Consider the following 18,641-nt stretch of genomic DNA (forward strand, 5'->3'; position numbering starts at 1 on the left):
TTGCAGTGAGCTATATAAAGATGAACCCCTGCCTACCTCTAGGCTGTCAAAGATCTTTTTGAAAGTGTGCAGTTGCAAAAAGGTCATTCACTGTGAGATTTCCACATTTTTATAAGGAAGCATTAGAGTTTTGTCTGGGAAAAATCCTCACTTCTGTTATTGTGTTATTTTAAGATGTTATTTTATTTTTCAGTCTGTTAAATTCTCTTATGAAACAGAGGTATAGAAGAGGAAATATTTGAATTCCAAAATATTCAGTGATATAGCAACACATTTGAATATGCAATATGCCTTTAACTGTAGGTACTTTTGGAAATAGCACTTCTTTAATTATTTTTTTCAGTAGTGAACACTGTCTTGAGACAGAAATGAATTTTGACCATTATTGTATTCTTTGTCTCTGAGAGAATGAGATTTCTCTTTCAGTTGCTTAAAGAACTCATTTTCTGAGCGTTGCGGATTGTTAGCTGGAAGTTGAGTACACGAGTCCTTATAAGAAAAGGAGTGTTCTAAATCAAATTGTTTTTATTATGAGCTTCTGAATAGACTAAAGCAAGTACTGCATTGTCTCCATGGAGCTTAAAGTCATTACGCGGGAGGCTGCTTTTCATAATAGCAGATAATTAAGTAGTAACTTTTCTAGTGAGTAAAGGCATATGAGAACTTCAATTCTTATTTGTATGAAAATGTGTACTATCTTTTCTCCTTTTTTAACAAAAATGCTTACTAAGAAACTTCTTTATCCCCTAATTTTTCTGCCCTGTTCAAGAAATCTCAGTGAACAAGGTTTTTAACAACACAACTCCTAAAAATCTGTCCAAATTAAAAAGATGAAATATGCACTAAGAGCTGGGGGATGCCAGAAGCGTAATGGCATACCTAAGTTAGACACTCTTCTGCTTTCATGAGGTATTGCATTAAATAATGAAAATATCAGTAGATCTTTAATATCTTGTTCTCAGACAAAGTGATAGTAATGAAGTTCGGCAGTCATCTTTAGCTGTGTTTTGTATTTTCTCTTTGAAGTGAGGAGAAGACTGAGCAGTTCCTTGACTGTAAACAAGAACTTGAACAGATGGAAACTGAACTAAAGAGGCTTCAGCAAGAGGTATGGGGTTTGTCAGTCTGTTGTCTTGGTTTTTTGTCTTGTGCCTCATAAATAAAACAAAAAAAAATCAAACCACCAGTAGAAAGGTGGTGGCTTTCTTCCTAATGTTGAGGGGGAGAAGGAATACTCTGTTAACTCTGAGCATGAACAGTTTGCTTCTTTGTTGGGTCCAGTATGCTTGGAAAAGTTTCTGTGTTAGGTTACTGTTTCTTCTCTGATGTTTTTTCACTTCAGTGTTCAAGGTATTTGCAAGTAATGTGTCCTGTAAGAATACCTTGCTGAATTTCTGATTTTTTTTTTTACCTCAAAATCAGTATATTCAAATTTTGGCTGGTTTTATTTATTTATTTATTTTTGGTACCTTGAACCTATGTTGATAGCGAAGGCAAGCGCATAATTCATTTGTTCTTAAAAGATGAGTTTATGTAATGATTGAGGACCATTTGATGATATTAATGGTCAAAGAAATGTTCTGAAACTTAGAAAAACTCAGAAAAGCTTGAAAAAGGTCATCACAGTTTTCTTGGAAATCCATTATCTTAGCTGCTCATGTAGCTGTGATAAATGTCTGAATTAACAAAGCTTATTTCTCCTTTTGTGGTACATATTCTGAAACAGACAAGCTTTGGAGAGAGTTTATGTAAAAAGTGAACATTTGACATCTGTTTTCATTACTGTCTCCATTGTGAATTGCCTGTATTAAATACTAGCTATAATTTCTTCAACAAATTTTATAAACAGTCTGCTCTTCTTTATTTTGGCAAATAATGATTCAGGTCACTTGTTCAGTGCTAGACATTAGTTGTTCACAACTGGAGGTTGAAATTTCTCCATCTAGGAATGTGAGATTTGAACACATTCAGAAGTGGTCATCTTCCTTTCGAAGATAAGAGCGTTTGTAAAAGCATTCTGTGACTGAATTCCTAAGTTGTGTACAAATTTTAAATAACAAATGGCTTCACTGGGATACCAGTGAACATCAGCTTAGTACCATATCTTATTGTTCATGTGTATGGACAATGTTACAGAAAAAAATGAGTTCAAATATTTTTTTGCTGACATGACATCTTGACTAAATGCAGATAATGCTATATCAATGTTTCCTGAAAGTGAACTTTTTAATAATAATTTTATAATAATTATAACAATATAATTATATAATATAAATATAATATAATAATAATTAATAAAAATAATAACTTTTTTTTTAAAGGTTATCTTGCTTTGTTTTAGTAGCATGGTTATTCACGTGACTTTTGTATCAATAATTTGCTATAGTAAGAGTTCATTGCTATGGTGGAAATCTTTTTTCCTGTGACATACTTTAAGAATATTAGTTCTTAATGTAATGTGCTTAAATTAGAATATGCTCTATCATTATATGGTTGTAACACGCATACGGATTGCTAATTAGAAAATAATAGCACATGAGTCTGCATAGTATTTATTGCAATCTTTAAAGGATTTTCTTATCTGTATACTTGCATGTTTCTTCAGATGTATCAGTGCTGTTTTAAGGATTTTTTTAAACATTGTGGATGAGGTAGAAGATTTAACCTTGAATCAATGTGTAGGGAAAAAACGTTCATGTTCTTTAATAATGTATGTAATTTTTGCATTTTCTAGAATATGAGTTTACTGTCAGATGCCCGTTCTGCCAGAGTTTACAGGGATGAATTAGATGTTCTTCGTGAGAAGGCAATTCGAGTTGACAAGCTTGAAAGTGAAGTCAGCCGGTACAAGGAGAAGCTGCGTGATATTGAATTCTACAAAGCTAGAGTGGAGGTGTGTTAAGTAGAGAAAATACTGACTAACCATCATTTTTTGTTTGCTAAGACTCTTTGAAAGTTCTTTTGATGACTTAAACATGGAGATATGGAAGCAGTGTTGTATCTCTGGGATATACATAGTAGTCAGTCTCATGGTAAATTACAGATTTTGTATGAGAATCTCTGTATTTAATCCCACACATCTTCATTTTGGCTTTAGGTTGTGGCAGGGGAGATACAGTTTGGAGGTCTTTTCCGATCTTGGTTGATTCTGTGATTTGAAATCACCAGTATTCACCATAGCTCTAAGCTCTCAAAACTAATAGGAGAGTCTATTTTGGGTATATGTATTAGCTGTTGAGAAACCCAGATGAGGAGCTGATTAACAGTGTATTAAAAATGTAATTTATTTCCCCTTTGTGAGTCTCCAAAGAGAAGGCACTTTTCTAAGCTAAGTTGATATACTGGTGAATACTGGTGGCACAGCAAATGCTAAATGAGTACACAATTTCAAGATTCCATGGATAAAATACACTGAAAAAGATTCACTTACACCAGGCAGGAGGCACTTACTTTTCTAGCAAGAATTAGTTTGGAAATCAAATTATTGTAGCACGTTTCTTGGGCAGATACAAAGGAGGCAAAATTTTTGAATGAAACAGTTGCTTGTGGGAGTCAAAACTAATTAAATTTTTAAGAAGATTTCAGGGTGGACATTAGAAAATGTGACTCTTTGGAAAGCAGAAGGAACTCAAGTGGAAGTGAAGGTTTGTTTATTTGGAAAAAGTAATATTAGGATACTAGTTTGAAACCTCTCTTCAGGGTAAAAATGATGAAAAAGACAAGAAGATACTAAGCTGGACTACACACTTGCATAGTTTAATTCCACATTGTCTTCATTTAATGTAGACTCTTAAATCACAGAACTGGATGGGAATCTGATCTCATTCAGCCTCACTTTACACGTGCTGGGTATTTCTTACATTTCCATACCACTACAAATAAAGGTTTGGTGTTCATCCATACTTTAAGACCTGATTGGTAGTGTTTATAGCCTTTCGTAGCAGACATTTTTTCTTTGAAGTCTGTGACATATCACACATTCTGTCATAGTTCATTGCAGTCTACAGCCTGACAGCATTCTGCCTTATAAGGTAATTTTTTCTATTCCCAGGGTTCTGTTCTCATTCATATCTTTCTTAAAATCATATTCCTAAAACTGAATCGGGTTCTGCACAATAGGAAAAGTAGGAATTCCACTTTCTCATACGATTTAAGCTAATAAAAAAAATGCTTACATGTTTTATAGCTTGTAGTTTATCTGATTATTTTCAGGCATACTTGAATAGAGACATTTGTTAATCAGTTTGGTTTGCTCCATAATATGTTAATATTTCTGTGCATAGCAGTTGGAAGGGTAAGTATTTGTTTTATTAGGTAATCTCTTTTTCAGATTTAGTAGGTGACGTTTAGTAGCACGTTTAAGTTCTAAAATTATTGTCATTCACAGTTGCATGAAGTTGCTGTAAATCTGTTTTTAAAGGTTCTGTGACAGCTTTCAAATGAATGTTCAACTTTAAAACACTTCTAAAACTGGATGTGAAGAGTGTCAAAGTTGGGTTAATAGTTTTAACCTATTTGGTGTTTGTTCTTTTGCTTGTAGGAGTTAACAGAAGACAATCAAGTGATTCTAGAAACAAAGACAGTGTTGGAAAATCAATTAAAGGGGATGCGATGCCGTTCTGATAAATTACATGAGATAGAAAAAGAGAATCTACAATTAAAAGCTAAATTACACGATATGGAGATGGTATGTGTAAGCAGAGGATGGTAAAGCCTACTAACAATCTTAGAGTTTTATTTGTATTTTTAATAAAAGGTGTTCCTGTCAGAATGGCATGGGACAAGTGTGTCTTGATTTGCTAATGTTTTTCTGGCAGGGTTTTGCTATAGTAGTCTTGGTTCTGATTAGGGAAATAAAAATTGCAGAGGATGATACTCTGCCTAAATGTTTAGTCAGCTTAAAATATGCTGATGGGACTCATTAGGAAGAGGGATGGGATCAAACTTTTTTGGATGTTAAGAATTTTTTTTGTCACTTAAATACTTAGATCAGTTTATGGTTCATGTTTCCAATTCTTCTAACAAAGTGATATATTTTCCAGAAGGTTTTTCTCAAAATAATTTGTTTTTAACCATTTCTTCTCTCAAAAGTAAATACTGTAAAATATAACATCATAATTTGTCTGTTTTACAAGTTTTTGTTTTCAGTTTTAATTAAGGAGCAGGAGTTGACCTTCTACTCCAAAAATATTGAGAAATTGAAAGCAAGTTCCCACAGCAGTAGAACGTGCTGAGAGAGGGATTTGCAAAGACTCAGTTGAAATTCTTTCATTGTGGACCCGTTCCTGTTACAGCGTTTTATATTAAAGTAGTCTTAGGATATAGAAGCAAGTACTGAGCTTTAGACTATGTGCTTTAGCTTATTGTGCGTGTGCCACCAAGCTGTGCTTATCATGTATACTTCCTTTCCTGATATTCTGAGAGAAGTGAATTTTGAAAAAGAATTGGTTGCGTTGAGAAAAAAACTCTACATATTTTTCTTTGCTGTTTGTCACACTTCTGTTCTACGTTCTCCATAATTTTGTCTGTTCCTCCCTGTCTTGCTTTGCATTAGCAAATCAGAAGGTGGACTGTGCATCTCTCTGTTGCGTACTTGATAGTAATTAATTTTGTGCATGTTGAGGCATAACTTCTTCTAAAGTTACACGTGAAATTATTTTTAAGGAGCGTGATGCAGACAGAAAGAAGATCGAGGAACTTTTGGAGGAAAACATGGCTCTAGAAATAGCTCAGAAACAAAGTATGGATGAATCGTTGCATCTTGGCTGGGAACTTGAACAGATAAACAGGACTACTGAACGTTCTGAAGGTAAGTTAGTAATATTTGCAAACTGGAAAAGAGTTAATACATGAAAGCTTGGAAGTGAGAGTGGTATTAACAAATTGATGTGCTTAATTCGTTTTTTTTTTTTAAATTATTTTTCTTTTAAACTCAGGCAACTATATCCATGCAGAGGCAGCTATGTATTAACTACCTTGCAGTTAAGTGGTATTAGCTTTCAAATGTCTGTACTCTATTGCACTCTGAGTCTGCTTTGAAAGTTAGGAAAGGTTTACAGAAGTTTCTCAGGAATTGCAGAAATTCTTATGGCAAAAATATTGATTCTTCTAGTATAGAATACTCAGTCGTGTTACTGGATCACATACAAAGGACTGGGGGAGATCTTGGGGTAATCTGTCGTGATCAGGAACTAAAGAGTATGTAGGACATTTATTTTTTACGTCTGTAGTGTTCTCTGTTGAGTAAGGGAAATGAGTCACTAATGGTATCTGTTCACTGCAGAATCATCATAGGCTTCTAAATCTGTTGTATCTAAAAATGCAAAGTGTGTCCTTGAATGACTCCAGGTAATGACAAATTATTATTATTATTATTTTAAATTATGTTTTTCTGTCACAGTGCCGCAGAAATCGCTCGGTGTTGAAGTAAATGAACTGACATCAAGCAGATTACTGAAGCTGGAAAAGGAAAACCAAAGTTTGCTGAAAACAGTGGAAGAATTACAAAGTACAGTGGATTCTGTAAAAGGCGATAGCTTAAGGATTCTGAAAATGGAGAAAGAAAACCAAAGACTTAACAAAAAGGTATTCACCAGTATGTTTGAATTGTGTGAGAGTTGCCTGATGTTACTTGCTGTAATGATATTACAAATACTTTTTCATAAGAATTTGTTTATAGGTCACAGTCTTTTCTGACTTAGAAGAATGTTTGTCAGAAGTCATTCACGAGTAAATTAAAATGAATAGTTGGGTACAAAATAGAAAGTTACTCTAACTCACTTTATTTGCATATATGACAGAGCAAGCCAGAGAAGACTAACTTTGAAGTAGTTTTGAAAAAGATTTTTTTTTTTTTTTAATTCTAGATTGAAGTGCTAGAAAATGAAATCGTCCAGGAGAAACAGTGTCTTCAGAACACACAGAATTTGGCTAAGGATCTGATGAAAGAAAAAGAACAACTTGAAAAGACAATTGAGAGTCTTCAAGAAAACTTAGAACGACAGGTGAGTAACAGAATTAAAAGTCTTAATGAAAATTATAAAGGACAGTATTTTGGAGTACAGAATACTCTTAAGAATTCTGGAAGTTTATAAAGGCATGAAGCTTTACTTTCATTTAAGGTAAGTGGTGATAATTTTAAAGCAAAGATGCTATCTTATCTTGCTTTGTTACAATAGTTGATTTATGCATTGCATTTGAAGCATGCTCCGGAGCCTTCCTGTTATAGGCCCTAAGTCCCTTTTCAACCATCAAAGATACATGTGGTGTTTTCTTTGAAATAGGGACTGTTTCTGCTTTAAAATAATGTAGACCTTGTAATTAATAGTTGTGTTTAGACATATGCACACAAAAAAATGGTCTATCATTTGCTTTTTTTTTATTGTGGCTAGCACTTTTTTGCTTTTTTTTTCTAAATGGTTTGTACTTCAAACATCCTTGATGAAATGTGATTTGTGTATTTCTAAATATTGATCTAAATAGCTTTCTGGATTTTGTAGTCTGTTAGTAAGTTAAATTGATACAGGAAAAAAAAAAAGAAAAATTAAGATATAAAAGTTGTCCTTGTTCTTGAAGTAGGTTTGAGGTGTTATGTTCCTTAAGAAAATGATTTACTTTTCACAATGACTTACTTTCTTAGGGGGCCACTTTGGAGCAATGTTTCTTAACATTTCTTTTCAACTGAAAAATTAATGTAGCTTTGATATTTCTTCCCAAAATGTGATTGACTGTAGAGGAGATGTCCTCATATCCCAAAGATCAGTTTTTCCAAGTGAAGTAAAGACATTCTGATGTCTGTCCTGCTTCCTTCCATCTCAAGTTTGGTTTAGAACTTGACTGCAGTTTTGTACTTTGTTTCTATGTTTCTAGAAATCACAGATTTTAAGGAATATACAAACTAGATTTGATTAAAAACAAATGAGAAGGAAATGAAGCTAAGAAATAAAACAACAGCTTGTAGTTTTTGTTATATTTTTGTGTCCTCTGATATCCAAGAGGAAGATATTTGAGGAGTCTCATTGATTTGCAGCTTTTTGGTCGAACTGTCACCTGTGTACATAGGCATTGTCTGTAAAGCTGCAAATAAATAATCGGTAGAGTAAGTCTCATTTAAAATCCTACTTCAAAAAGGAGATAGCATGTAGTCCTAGTATCTTAGTAGTGTTCAGTTTATATATGGAAATAATTATTTGTTGGCTAATGTTGTTTACTAAAGTTTGTTTTTTCCCTTAAATTAGATTGAACTATTAGAACAAGAAAATGAACATTCAAATCAAACCATAGCTTCTTTAAGAGAATGGTCACAAATCAGTGCTGAAGCACGAATGAAAGAAATTGAAAAAGAAAATAAAATTCTTCATGAGTCTATTAAAGAAACCAGCAGTAAGTTAAATAAGGTTGAATTTGAACTAAAACAAGTCAAGAAAGAAATGGAACACTATAAAGAGAAAGCAGAGGCAGCTGAAAAACTTGAGAATGAGCTACATCATCTGGAGAAGGAAAATGAGTTATTACAGAAAAAAATTACCAACTTAACAATCACTTGTGAGAAGATAGAGGCCTTAGAAAAGGAGAACTCAGATCTGGACATAGAAAACAGAAAGCTGAAAAAAACCTTGGATAGTCTGAAAAACCTCCCTTTTCAAGTGGAATCCTTAGAAAAGGAAAACTCTCAACTTGATGAAGAAAATTTAGAATTAAGAAGAAGAATCGAAGCTTCAAAGTGTGCGAGCGTTAAAATGGCACAGTTAGAAGTAGAAAACAAGGAGCTGGAGAACGAAAAGGAGCAGCTTAAAAAAAGCCTTGAACTCATGAAAGCGTCATTTAAGAAAAGTGAACGCTTAGAAGTCATCTACCAAGGTCTAGACACAGAAAACCAAAGGCTGCAGAAAGCCCTTGAAAACAGCAATAAGAAAATTCAACAATTAGAAAGTGAATTACAAGATTTAGAGTCCGAAAATCAGACTCTGCAAAAGGACTTAGAAGAGTTGAAAATTTCTAGTATGCGCCTAGAGCAACTGGAAAAAGAAAATAAGTTGTTGGAACAAGACACTTCTCAACTGGAAAAAGACAAGAAACAGCTAGAAAAGGAAAATAAAAGACTTCGACAACAAGCGGAAATTAAAGACAGTACTTTAGAAGAAAACAATGTAAAAATTAACAGTCTGGAAAAGGAAAACAAGTCTCTGTTTAAAGAAATAGCTGTCTATAAGGAGTCATGTGTACGCCTGAAAGATCTAGAAATGGAAAATAAAGAACTTGTGAAAAGAGCTAACATTGATAAGAAAACCCTTGTCACTTTACGAGAGGTAAATAGATAGTAGTTACTATTCTTGTTGTAATCTGTTTGTATTATGGAGACCTTATATCTATGCTTTTGGAAAAAGAAATGCTTTAATCTGTACACAGTTAACGTGTTTTAGGAGTTACAGCAGGGACAGAGTTGCATAATAATAATAAATGCAGTCGTACGTACATTGACACCATTAAGGATGCTTACAGACAGTTGTGGAGCCTTTGTTAAATGAACGTTGTTCAGATTCTTCATCCGAGTGTTTGTTTGGGCTGCAGCATTACCCCTGGATTCTGATGCTCAAGACCAAGTTAGAAAGGAAGGAGTGAAGAACTGAAATGAGATTGTACTTCTGGTTGCAGTGGAATGTCTGATACAGTTAGAACCTAACAGCAAGAAGGAAGGGAGAGTTAGTGGCACGAGCAGATTTTTGATAGTGATAGAAGACTTGTTCCTAGTCAGAGAGAACTGTCTGTCTCATTTTATTTGTATGATAATACTAACTGTATTTTTTTTTCTGTGTGAGGACTTGGTGAATGAAAAATTGAAGACCCAACAAATGAATAATGATCTGGAAAAGCTTTCCCATGAACTTGAGAAAATAGGCTTAAACAAGGAACGTCTCTTATGTGATGAGCAGAGCAGTGATGACAGGTGAGAATGGCATTGGCTTGCCCACTCAAGAAACAGTACAGAACTGAGGGTTGGTCTTATTCATAAAGATAAAATGGTTTTATAGATGGCATTGTGTACATGTTCAGATTTTAATGCACGATAACAGACGAAATAGAGCTTGCTATTCTTTGATATGAATCAGTTAAACATTGGTGCACTTTTACATGTGTCTGCCTTTGGCAACGAGTTACCAACATTGCTACTATGAAATTTCTTGAAGTATGTCAGTAGACGTGGTTAATGTATATTTAAAACAGCTAATGCTCTAGATAGTAGTAGGAACAGTAACAGTAAAATATAGTAGGCTCATCTTAAGGTGTTTTCCTTTTTGGCTGATATAAATGTTATTTACACTAGTCACATTAGCTGAAGCTGTCTTTGCTCACTGCTATTTTCTTGTAAGAGCTATAAACAAAGAAATTTCTTGCTTTCCTTCTTACATGGGTTAATATATATATATATAATTTCTGATGCTTGAATGTCTCAAACTTCATGCAGTCTCTATCGCTCTTCCATGCTTGTCAGCGTAAAGCAGCTACTACCTGACATCTGTTTCACTTTCCTCTAGTGCATGCTGTGTTCTGTCTTATCCTGCAGGGCTTTAGGGAAAACTTGTGACAGAAGAAAAGCAGACAAGTGTGGGCTTCTGGCCAAACTTTCCACCCTTTCTTTCTTGAGGCTATTCTTAATAACAAACAAACAAAAAACAACAGAGGTGGGAGGAATAATAGCTGCTGTCACCGTGATCATCTCTTATTACCAGTGATTGTCATGAGGATGTAGGTTGGTTTAGGGCCTTTTATATCAAAAGAAAACCAAATGGTGAAAGCATCACAAAAGCGGGTAGAATATTTGATGGCACAAGATATGTAGATATCAAGCTGCTTACGATGCTTTCCAACAGCTGATTGGCTGGAAGGTGTGCAGGAAGCTTTATGTCTTGAACTTTCCCCAACACATTATCTAAAGCTTACCTCTGAGCTCAGGCTTGTGACCAGATAGTTTTAGATGGGAAGGAATGCGGGCTGTGCTGCTGTTTGGAGATGCTTCTCATTCAAGAATGAAGAACTGTCTGTAACAACTTTAACAACAGCTGGAGAATTGAATGAGAAATATTGGTTTGGAAAGTAGAAAGTTTTTGGTTGGAAATTGTGCTTTTTCAACTGTATGCCCTTCTGTTATCCTCAGCTTTTTCATGCATCTGAGACCTGAAGCATTAAATTGTTTGATCAGGCTTAAAGAAAGCTAAGTTTGTTTTGGGCAAGATAACTATTGGCTGTATCTTTGGTCTGCATCTCCCATTTTGGTGACAAAGTGAAAACACATTTTTTTTTTCTCTCATTTAGAGAAAAATGTTTTTGCTGTCTGGTGCTAAGCTGATCACATTTGATAAATCAGCTTTGAATTCCTTCCCGTTTTTGTCTTACCTTTCAAATGGCAGCTGTCTTTAGGCAAACAGTAACAGATTCCTACCTTGAATCTGAAATACTCTGAGATCAGAGATTTGTACCGTTTCTTATTGTCAAGTGCAGAAGGAGTGAAATTGAGTCCTTTCCCTTTGTCTTTTTCTGTGTAGTTGTGTAACTTTACAATAGCAGAATGTATTTGTAGCTGAATGTATGCTTCAGCTCACAAAGAGGAAATGCTATCTGTTCTACTGGTCATAGACTGAAAACTATTTCTTGTACCTTAGAATCTAGAATTCTCATCCTAGTGCATAATGGTTTTGGACAGCTTTCTACTTATTAATTCTGTTCCTGATGGTCTTCTGCTCCAGTTCCTGACTAGATCTAATGCTGTTGTCAACTCTGGAGTCTCTTATGTCTTCACTCTGACAGATTCTTCAGCAATTGAGATTAGAAAGGGAAGTTTTTATGTTATCCTTTTATGTTATCCTAGGGATGTCTTCCAAATTCTGATCACACGTACAGTGACTGAGCAGCTGAAAAGTGATTAATGAGTGTGGCCTTCTAAAGTCCTCTTTTCAAGAGGGCTAATAACGCAGTAAAATATCCTGCACTGACAGTTTCAGGAAATACTGTTCTGAAGCAATATATCCTAAACCTGGTCACTCCTCTCCAAAATAGATGGTTGTTTCTTTAGGTGCCCTACAGTACTGTAAACATAGCAAAAAATGGAGTCATCATACATCAGGAGTAATAACAGCCTTAGCAGCTGGGCTGAGTGAGCAATCCACACGCCCATGTACCAAATGAGTACGCACGTGCAAAGAACTGTTCTCCATCCCTAGTGCCTCTTCTTTTGAGCAGGCAGGAAATGGGGATTGATGAAAATCTTGCTCTCCAAATGCTTCACATTTGAATTTAGTTGCAGTCCCTGCTGGATTTGCTGGAGTGGAGCCAGAAGGAAGGGTGATGTCAGCACACACGCACACTAATTTTCCCAGTGAAATCAGCACCCTACTGTTGTGGCTGAGTATTGCTTTTGGATATCTAACATGTTCTGAAAGAAAGAAGGTTTAAAAATGGTTTTGATTGTTACCTTCCAGTTCTGTTAGTGAACTTGATATTTCCACCAAGGCATCTTAATGTTTTTGAATGTTGCTGTTGAGCCTACTTCTGAACATTTTAAAATTTAAACACCTGAAGTAGTTTTTGGAAGAAAAACATTTTGTGTGGCATGCCTTTGAATAGGTACAAACTTTTGGAGTCAAAATTGGAATCCACTCTAAAGAAGTCTCTTGAAATAAAAGAAGAAAAAATTGCAGCTTTGGAGGCTCGTTTGGAAGAATCAACAAATTTAAACCAGCAACTCCGTCAGGAACTTAAAACGGTAAGGAGAATGTCTTCTTTTGTGTAAGGCTGAATGAATCATATCCCTGTTATTGTTACTTCTACTCTTTGCTTGACCTTTTTGTTTAAGGCAGCAAAAAAAATGGGTAGTAACTTTGGGGTAGCATAAAGCAAGGCCGAGGTGTAATTGCTTTTTAAAACTGCAGTGATACAGATCCAGTACTGAAATCACATGAAAGGTACTGAGCAGCTGGCAGTCATTGAATATCTCAGGTAGATAAATACTCTGAGGTCTATCTGATTTGGGATACCAGAAATAGTCATTTCTTAGTAAGTTACACTTCCTGTTCTACTTTGAGCCTGAATGACTAGTTTAAAAAAAAAGAAATAGTCTCCTTGTTTGTTGGACTTCATTTTAAAAGTTGAGAGAGACACCTGAAAGCACTGAAATAAAACGAGGCTTCTTTTTGTTTCGTAGTGATACTTGTCTAAGTGTTTATTTTAACTGAGCTATCAGTATCCATACATCATTTTTACATTATCTCATCAAACGTATACAGAAAGCAAATTTACAAATACAGTAATATAGGGCATTTTTTGTACTGTGAGAAGTGGTATAGTCATGTAATATTATACAGTGTGGAAAATGGAAAATTCTAAACTTAATGTGAATTGTCCTAAATAATTTCAGGTGAAAAAGAACTATGAAGCTCTCAAACAAAGACAAGAAGAGGAAAGAATGGTTCAGAATCCTCCTCTAAGAGGAGAAGAAAATCAGTCTGTCAATAAATGGGAGAAAGAAAACCAGGAAACTACTAGAGAATTACTGAAAGTTAAAGACAGGTTAATTGAAGTGGAAAGAAATGTAAGATATGCTTTTTTTAATTCTCATTTAAAATGCTTGTCATGAGCTGTTCCAGTGATTTGAGTAAAGATATTCTTAAAGTGTGCAGTTTATCACCTCATGTACAGAATCTGCATTATGGCATATAGCACAGCTGGATTTTGTGATGCTGTAAAGCACTTGACAGGCCTTTCAGGTTTCTATTTTTTCCTTTTAATTTTTCCCTTTTGAACCTACAGATATCTCACAAGTCACTCATATAACCTTTATATACTCACATTGTTGAGATTTCTTTTCCATTTCTCCATACATAAAATACTAGTTAGCTGTTATTTTCATCTTAAACTTAGGGGTATCATTGTGTGTTACTTTTGTAATGTGAGTTTTATACACAGTTTTGTTACTCTCTCTAAATCTCTTTCTTGCTGCTGAAACTGAAGTACAAAGAGCTGTAGTAGTGTAAATCGTGCTGCTTTATTTGCTTGGTGGGAAGCGTTGTTTCTAAAGTTCCATTAAAACCTCTGAATACAAATTTTCTCTTTTGTTCTTGTCCAAAGAATGCTACACTTCAAGCAGAGAAGAAAGCACTGAAAACGCAATTAAAGCAGCTTGAGACACAGAATAACAATCTGCAGGCTCAGATTCTTGCACTTCAGAGACAGACTGTTTCTCTGCAGGAGCAGAATACAACTCTACAGACTCAAAATGCCAAACTTCAGGTAATATTTTCCTATTTTCCTTTTAAAAATTAAATTAATTCAGAGTTTTTTTTCAAAGCTAACAACAATGATGTAAGCCACATTTTGCTTCTGTTGCGCATATGGAAGAGAAAGCCACAAACAGATGCCAGAAAATGATGAAGAGTGGGCAGTAATCAATAAGTGAAGGAATCCTTATGCAAATGAACAAACAATGCATTCTGTGAATGCCTCAAGTCATCTTTCTGTCTTGTGCTGTTATACCACAGATGTGCTTTCTGTCTACCACACTGAAATCTAATTAGTGCACAGTGCTCTCCTTTGTGGCAGGCAAGCCTACGAACAAAACAGAATGTTTGTGCACGTGGTGCATCTCATCTAGGTTTAGAAAAGTTAGTGGGCACAGGGATGAGATATCTTTGGTCACTTCAGACAAATGGTGAGCTATATCTGGGAGTCAGGACTGTTGCATTTTGTAGTAACGTTTGTCAAAATAACAGAATTATCTTCTTGCCTCATGAAACATCACCACAAGCCTTTCCTATCTGATAAGCAGGGATAATAACTGTAGATAAGCTCAAGTACTGTGGTAATGAGTTGGAAGGGGAATTATTTTTCACTTTTAATATTGTTGCTGTGAGCCTCACAAAACAATATGACGTTAGTGGCTGAGGATGGCAGGAGAGTGTCACACCCAACATGAGAAAGGGCATTCCTCTTCTTCTGTTAGAATTCAGCTGTTTTGCTCATATCCACTGCTGAGCAAATAAATCTGAATCAGAATGGAAGCTGAAGTATGCTCAAGACAGTTAAAGTAACTATTAACTTGACTAGAGAATTAGACTGGTCTGTGTTGACCACATTGAGACTGTTCTTGAGCAACTGTGAATCTAGTGTTCCTCCTGATACCCATAAAGAACATATTCTTTAATATATCATTTTTTCTTATAACCTTGAAACTGTGAATTCAGCCTGTGAAGTTTTTACAGCATATACTTGCTGTCAGATGTTACTTCATTTCCAGTGAGGGTTCAGCTTTCTCATCTGCAACAAAGAATGCTTCAGTTCAAACAAAAAGGGATTTGTTCCTTAGTAACAGCATGCACTGCAGTGATAGACTTTCTTGGTTTTGTTTTTAACATTAACAGATACCTTGAGGGTATTAGAAGTCTCAGTCAGTTAGTGAGTGTTTTTGTTTGCTTTTGTTTTTGATTAAGAACGAGGAGGAAGCAAGCGTGTTACAGCTCAGATGACAAGTATGTTAGGTATCTCCAATTCTTTAATATCTCTAAGGGTTAGGTTAGATTAACGTTTCACAGTCAGATTTTTATGTTGAATGCTGAATACAGCAAGGATTTTGTGAGGACAATAGAGATTCTTTGTAATTTTTTTTTTTTTTAAAGAATTATGCCAAAATAAAAGGAACTTTCATATTAGTAATGTCACAGACTGCACTTAAGTGATTAGAAAATCATTGATCCAATCAGTGTTCTTAAGGGTGTATAAATTTGGGTTATTAGGATATAAGAAGAAAAGTATTCTCATTAAAGGCTGACAGGTAATGGAGTAACTAGGCAGTTGCAGTGTTAAACACTCAAACATTCAAGAAGCCCTTTAATAGAAGGATTCAGAAAAGATGACTCAGACTATGAAATTAATTTGCATCTCTTGTCAAATATTTATGGAATGCAGGTTGAAAATTCTACCCTTAATTCTCAAAGTACATCTCTGATGAACCAGAATGCACAACTGCTGATCCAACAGTCTTCTTTAGAAAATGAAAAGGAGTGTGTACTCAAGGAGCTGGAGGATCTGAAATCATTGTACGATTCACTTCTCAAAGACCACGAGAAACTGGAACACCTACACGAACGCCAAGCTTCTGAGTATGAATCACTGATTGCTAAACATGGAAGTCTTAAATCTGCACACAGAAATCTGGAGGTGGAGCATAAGGACTTAGAGGACAGGTAAATAATAACGTGCACGTTAAAATTTGAGGACTGATTTCTAAGCAAAAAGTGATCTATACTGAGTATGAATACAATTTCTGTTACTCAAACATAACGTTTAAGATCTTCAAAATTTGAAAGGTCACCATTTCAAGAAAATTTCCATGCTTTCTTGTTGTTCTGTAAAAAACAAAAAACCAAAAACCCCAAACCTTAAATATGTTTTTTGTTTGTAGGTACAATCAGTTGCTTAAACAGAAAGTACAGCTGGAAGAATTGGAGAGAGTGCTCAAAACAGAACAGGAGAAAATGCTGCAGCAAAATGAAAAACACGAGGCTGTGGCAGCAGAGTATAGGAAACTTCGTGATGAAAATGAAAGGTAAAGTAAAAGTCTGGTGTGTATGCTAGTGGAGCTCTGAGTGCCAGCATGGTCTAAACAAGTATTGCATCCCCTTGTGTTTCATAATACCTGATGCCTTGCGCTGTGACACGAATGATGCCTAACTCGTAGGAACTCCACTTGGTGGATATGTAATAAGAAAGCTGAATAGGAAAAAGAATGCACAAAGAATAATCATTATATTGTGGCTACACCGAATTTCACTTTGCAGCACAGGAACGCCAGGCAAAGTGCTGTGCTGTAGATGTGGGCTGCAGAGGGAGCAACCCACACTGAATTGCTTGAGGGGAAGGATGACAGGTTAATGCTGAACGGGGAAAAACAGCGATGATGCGGGTAGTGAAGGTCTGCACAATACATTCCTCTGGGAAATCAGATTTAGAAGGAACTGACTACCAACTGCAATATGAGAAAACTTTAGATGTGTCCTGTGAGGGTAGCATCAAGCCCTGAAAGCTCCGTGTTTGGAGGGAGTGTGGGTTGTGAAGAAGTCTCCTTGTATCAAAATTACATGTATTCTTCTATATTATCTTTTAATTCCAGGCTTGCTCATACACACAGTCATCTCTTGAGGGAGAATGAAGTTCTGCAAACTGATCATAAGAATTTGAAGACATTACTGAACAATTCCAAACTACAACAGACACAATTTGAAGCTGAGTTCTCTAAAGTCAGAGAAGAGTACCAACTGCTGGATATTAAATGTACAAAACTAAGTAATCAGTGTGAGGTATGTGAAAATTACTGTATTTTTAAGATCAGTATCATTGTAACATTGTTTTAATTCATGAAATCATATGAGATGCTTCAGAATTTATCATTTGTGTATAGATAATGTAGTGGGCTTGAATGAATTTGCCTGCTGTACAGGCAATCAAAAAAACAGGCCCATAAGTTATACTTAAATGTATTAAGTTATTTGAAGTGTTAAAGGTCTTATCAGTTGAATCACGATTTAGTTTCCTGTTTGATTTGACTGTTGAAATAATTATGTTGTAGACCTCTCTTAAGTTTTCTTGATAATCTCATCTGTGTGTAAAACAGGCTCATATATGTATGCACATACCACTTCATTTATTTTAACAGCTGCTTAGCCAGCTTAAAGGAAATATGGAAGAGGAAAACAGACATCTACTAGATCAAATTCAGACATTAATGCTGCAGAATAAAACGTTACTTGAGCAGAATATGGAAAGCAAGGATCTCTTCCATGTAGAGCAAAGGCAGTACATGTGAGTTTTAAAACAATGAAATTACTGTGATAAGAACAGTTTAATATTTTTTTAAACATTCTGTTGTATAAGAAATTAACATTTCAGGAGTAGCACATTTCTCTTTATAAAATATCTTAAATTGTATGAGAACAGCAGCTGATTAAAACTACAGACACTGTATTTTAGCCCTAAAAGATGAGAGCGACTGCTGTCGCTGTTAGTGATAGAAGTGCCTAATTAAAACGTTGTTTGTCCGTTCAGAGATCCTAGACTTGTTGGCAAACTGCAAACATTTTAGTGAATTTGAGAGAAGAGAAAATAAACTTATGTAAACGATCCTGGTATGACATATATACACTTTTCGGGGGGAGACATTCTGTTGTATAACAAAAGCCAGTGTATCTCTCATGGTGAATGCTGCTTGTTTTCTTTCTTTGGCTTTCTTGATGTTTTATTTTTTCTTAATAAGAAACAAGTGTTATATAAGAATTTCCCATGAAAACTGCCAGCTTTCATATAACTGATGCCCAGTTATATGTTATTTATTCATTATATATTCATTTTCCAAGTGTATGTTACCATTACTTTCTGTTCACAGTGACAAGCTAAATGAATTGAGGCGTCAGAAGGAGAAATTGGAGGAGAAGATAATGGATCAGTATAAATTTTATGAACCATCTCCACCCAGAAGGTAGTGATCAACATGACATAAAAATAAGCAGATATGTACAACAGAACGTTCCCGTTCTGTTCCAACAGAAGCATGAGCTTTCTTTAAAGTTCAGAGAAACAGAATGATGTCTGTGTTCTTG

At 35.1% G+C, this 18,641-nt stretch overlaps 1 protein-coding gene across 5 annotated transcripts in view; it reads left to right on the plus strand.

The window, feature by feature from the left end:
* CCDC88A (coiled-coil domain containing 88A) overlaps nucleotides 1–18,641 on the plus strand; it is a 271,485-nt gene that overhangs the window by 32,264 nt on the left and 220,580 nt on the right. For all 5 annotated transcript variants that reach the window (XR_010622399.1, XR_010622400.1, XR_010622401.1 and 2 more), the window contains exons 9-24: nucleotides 1,027–1,108; nucleotides 2,735–2,893; nucleotides 4,541–4,687; nucleotides 5,665–5,809; nucleotides 6,401–6,585; nucleotides 6,867–7,004; nucleotides 8,238–9,308; nucleotides 9,819–9,946; nucleotides 12,622–12,760; nucleotides 13,412–13,585; nucleotides 14,122–14,283; nucleotides 15,955–16,232; nucleotides 16,451–16,594; nucleotides 17,159–17,345; nucleotides 17,702–17,847; nucleotides 18,428–18,520. Coding sequence is in view for 2 of the 5 variants with exons in the window: in XM_065739443.1 (XP_065595515.1) it covers nucleotides 1,027–1,108; nucleotides 2,735–2,893; nucleotides 4,541–4,687; nucleotides 5,665–5,809; nucleotides 6,401–6,585; nucleotides 6,867–7,004; nucleotides 8,238–9,308; nucleotides 9,819–9,946; nucleotides 12,622–12,760; nucleotides 13,412–13,585; nucleotides 14,122–14,283; nucleotides 15,955–16,232; nucleotides 16,451–16,594; nucleotides 17,159–17,345; nucleotides 17,702–17,847; nucleotides 18,428–18,520 (3,378 nt within the window). In the remaining 3 variants the exon portion in view is untranslated. The remainder of the gene's footprint in view (nucleotides 1–1,026; nucleotides 1,109–2,734; nucleotides 2,894–4,540; nucleotides 4,688–5,664; nucleotides 5,810–6,400; nucleotides 6,586–6,866; nucleotides 7,005–8,237; nucleotides 9,309–9,818; nucleotides 9,947–12,621; nucleotides 12,761–13,411; nucleotides 13,586–14,121; nucleotides 14,284–15,954; nucleotides 16,233–16,450; nucleotides 16,595–17,158; nucleotides 17,346–17,701; nucleotides 17,848–18,427; nucleotides 18,521–18,641) is intronic.

The sequence above is a fragment of the Cyrtonyx montezumae genome, unplaced genomic scaffold, assembly GCF_038088225.1.
Source record: "Cyrtonyx montezumae isolate F1298 unplaced genomic scaffold, pur_monq_1.0 scaffold_24, whole genome shotgun sequence".
Lineage (NCBI taxonomy): Eukaryota > Metazoa > Chordata > Aves > Galliformes > Odontophoridae > Cyrtonyx > Cyrtonyx montezumae.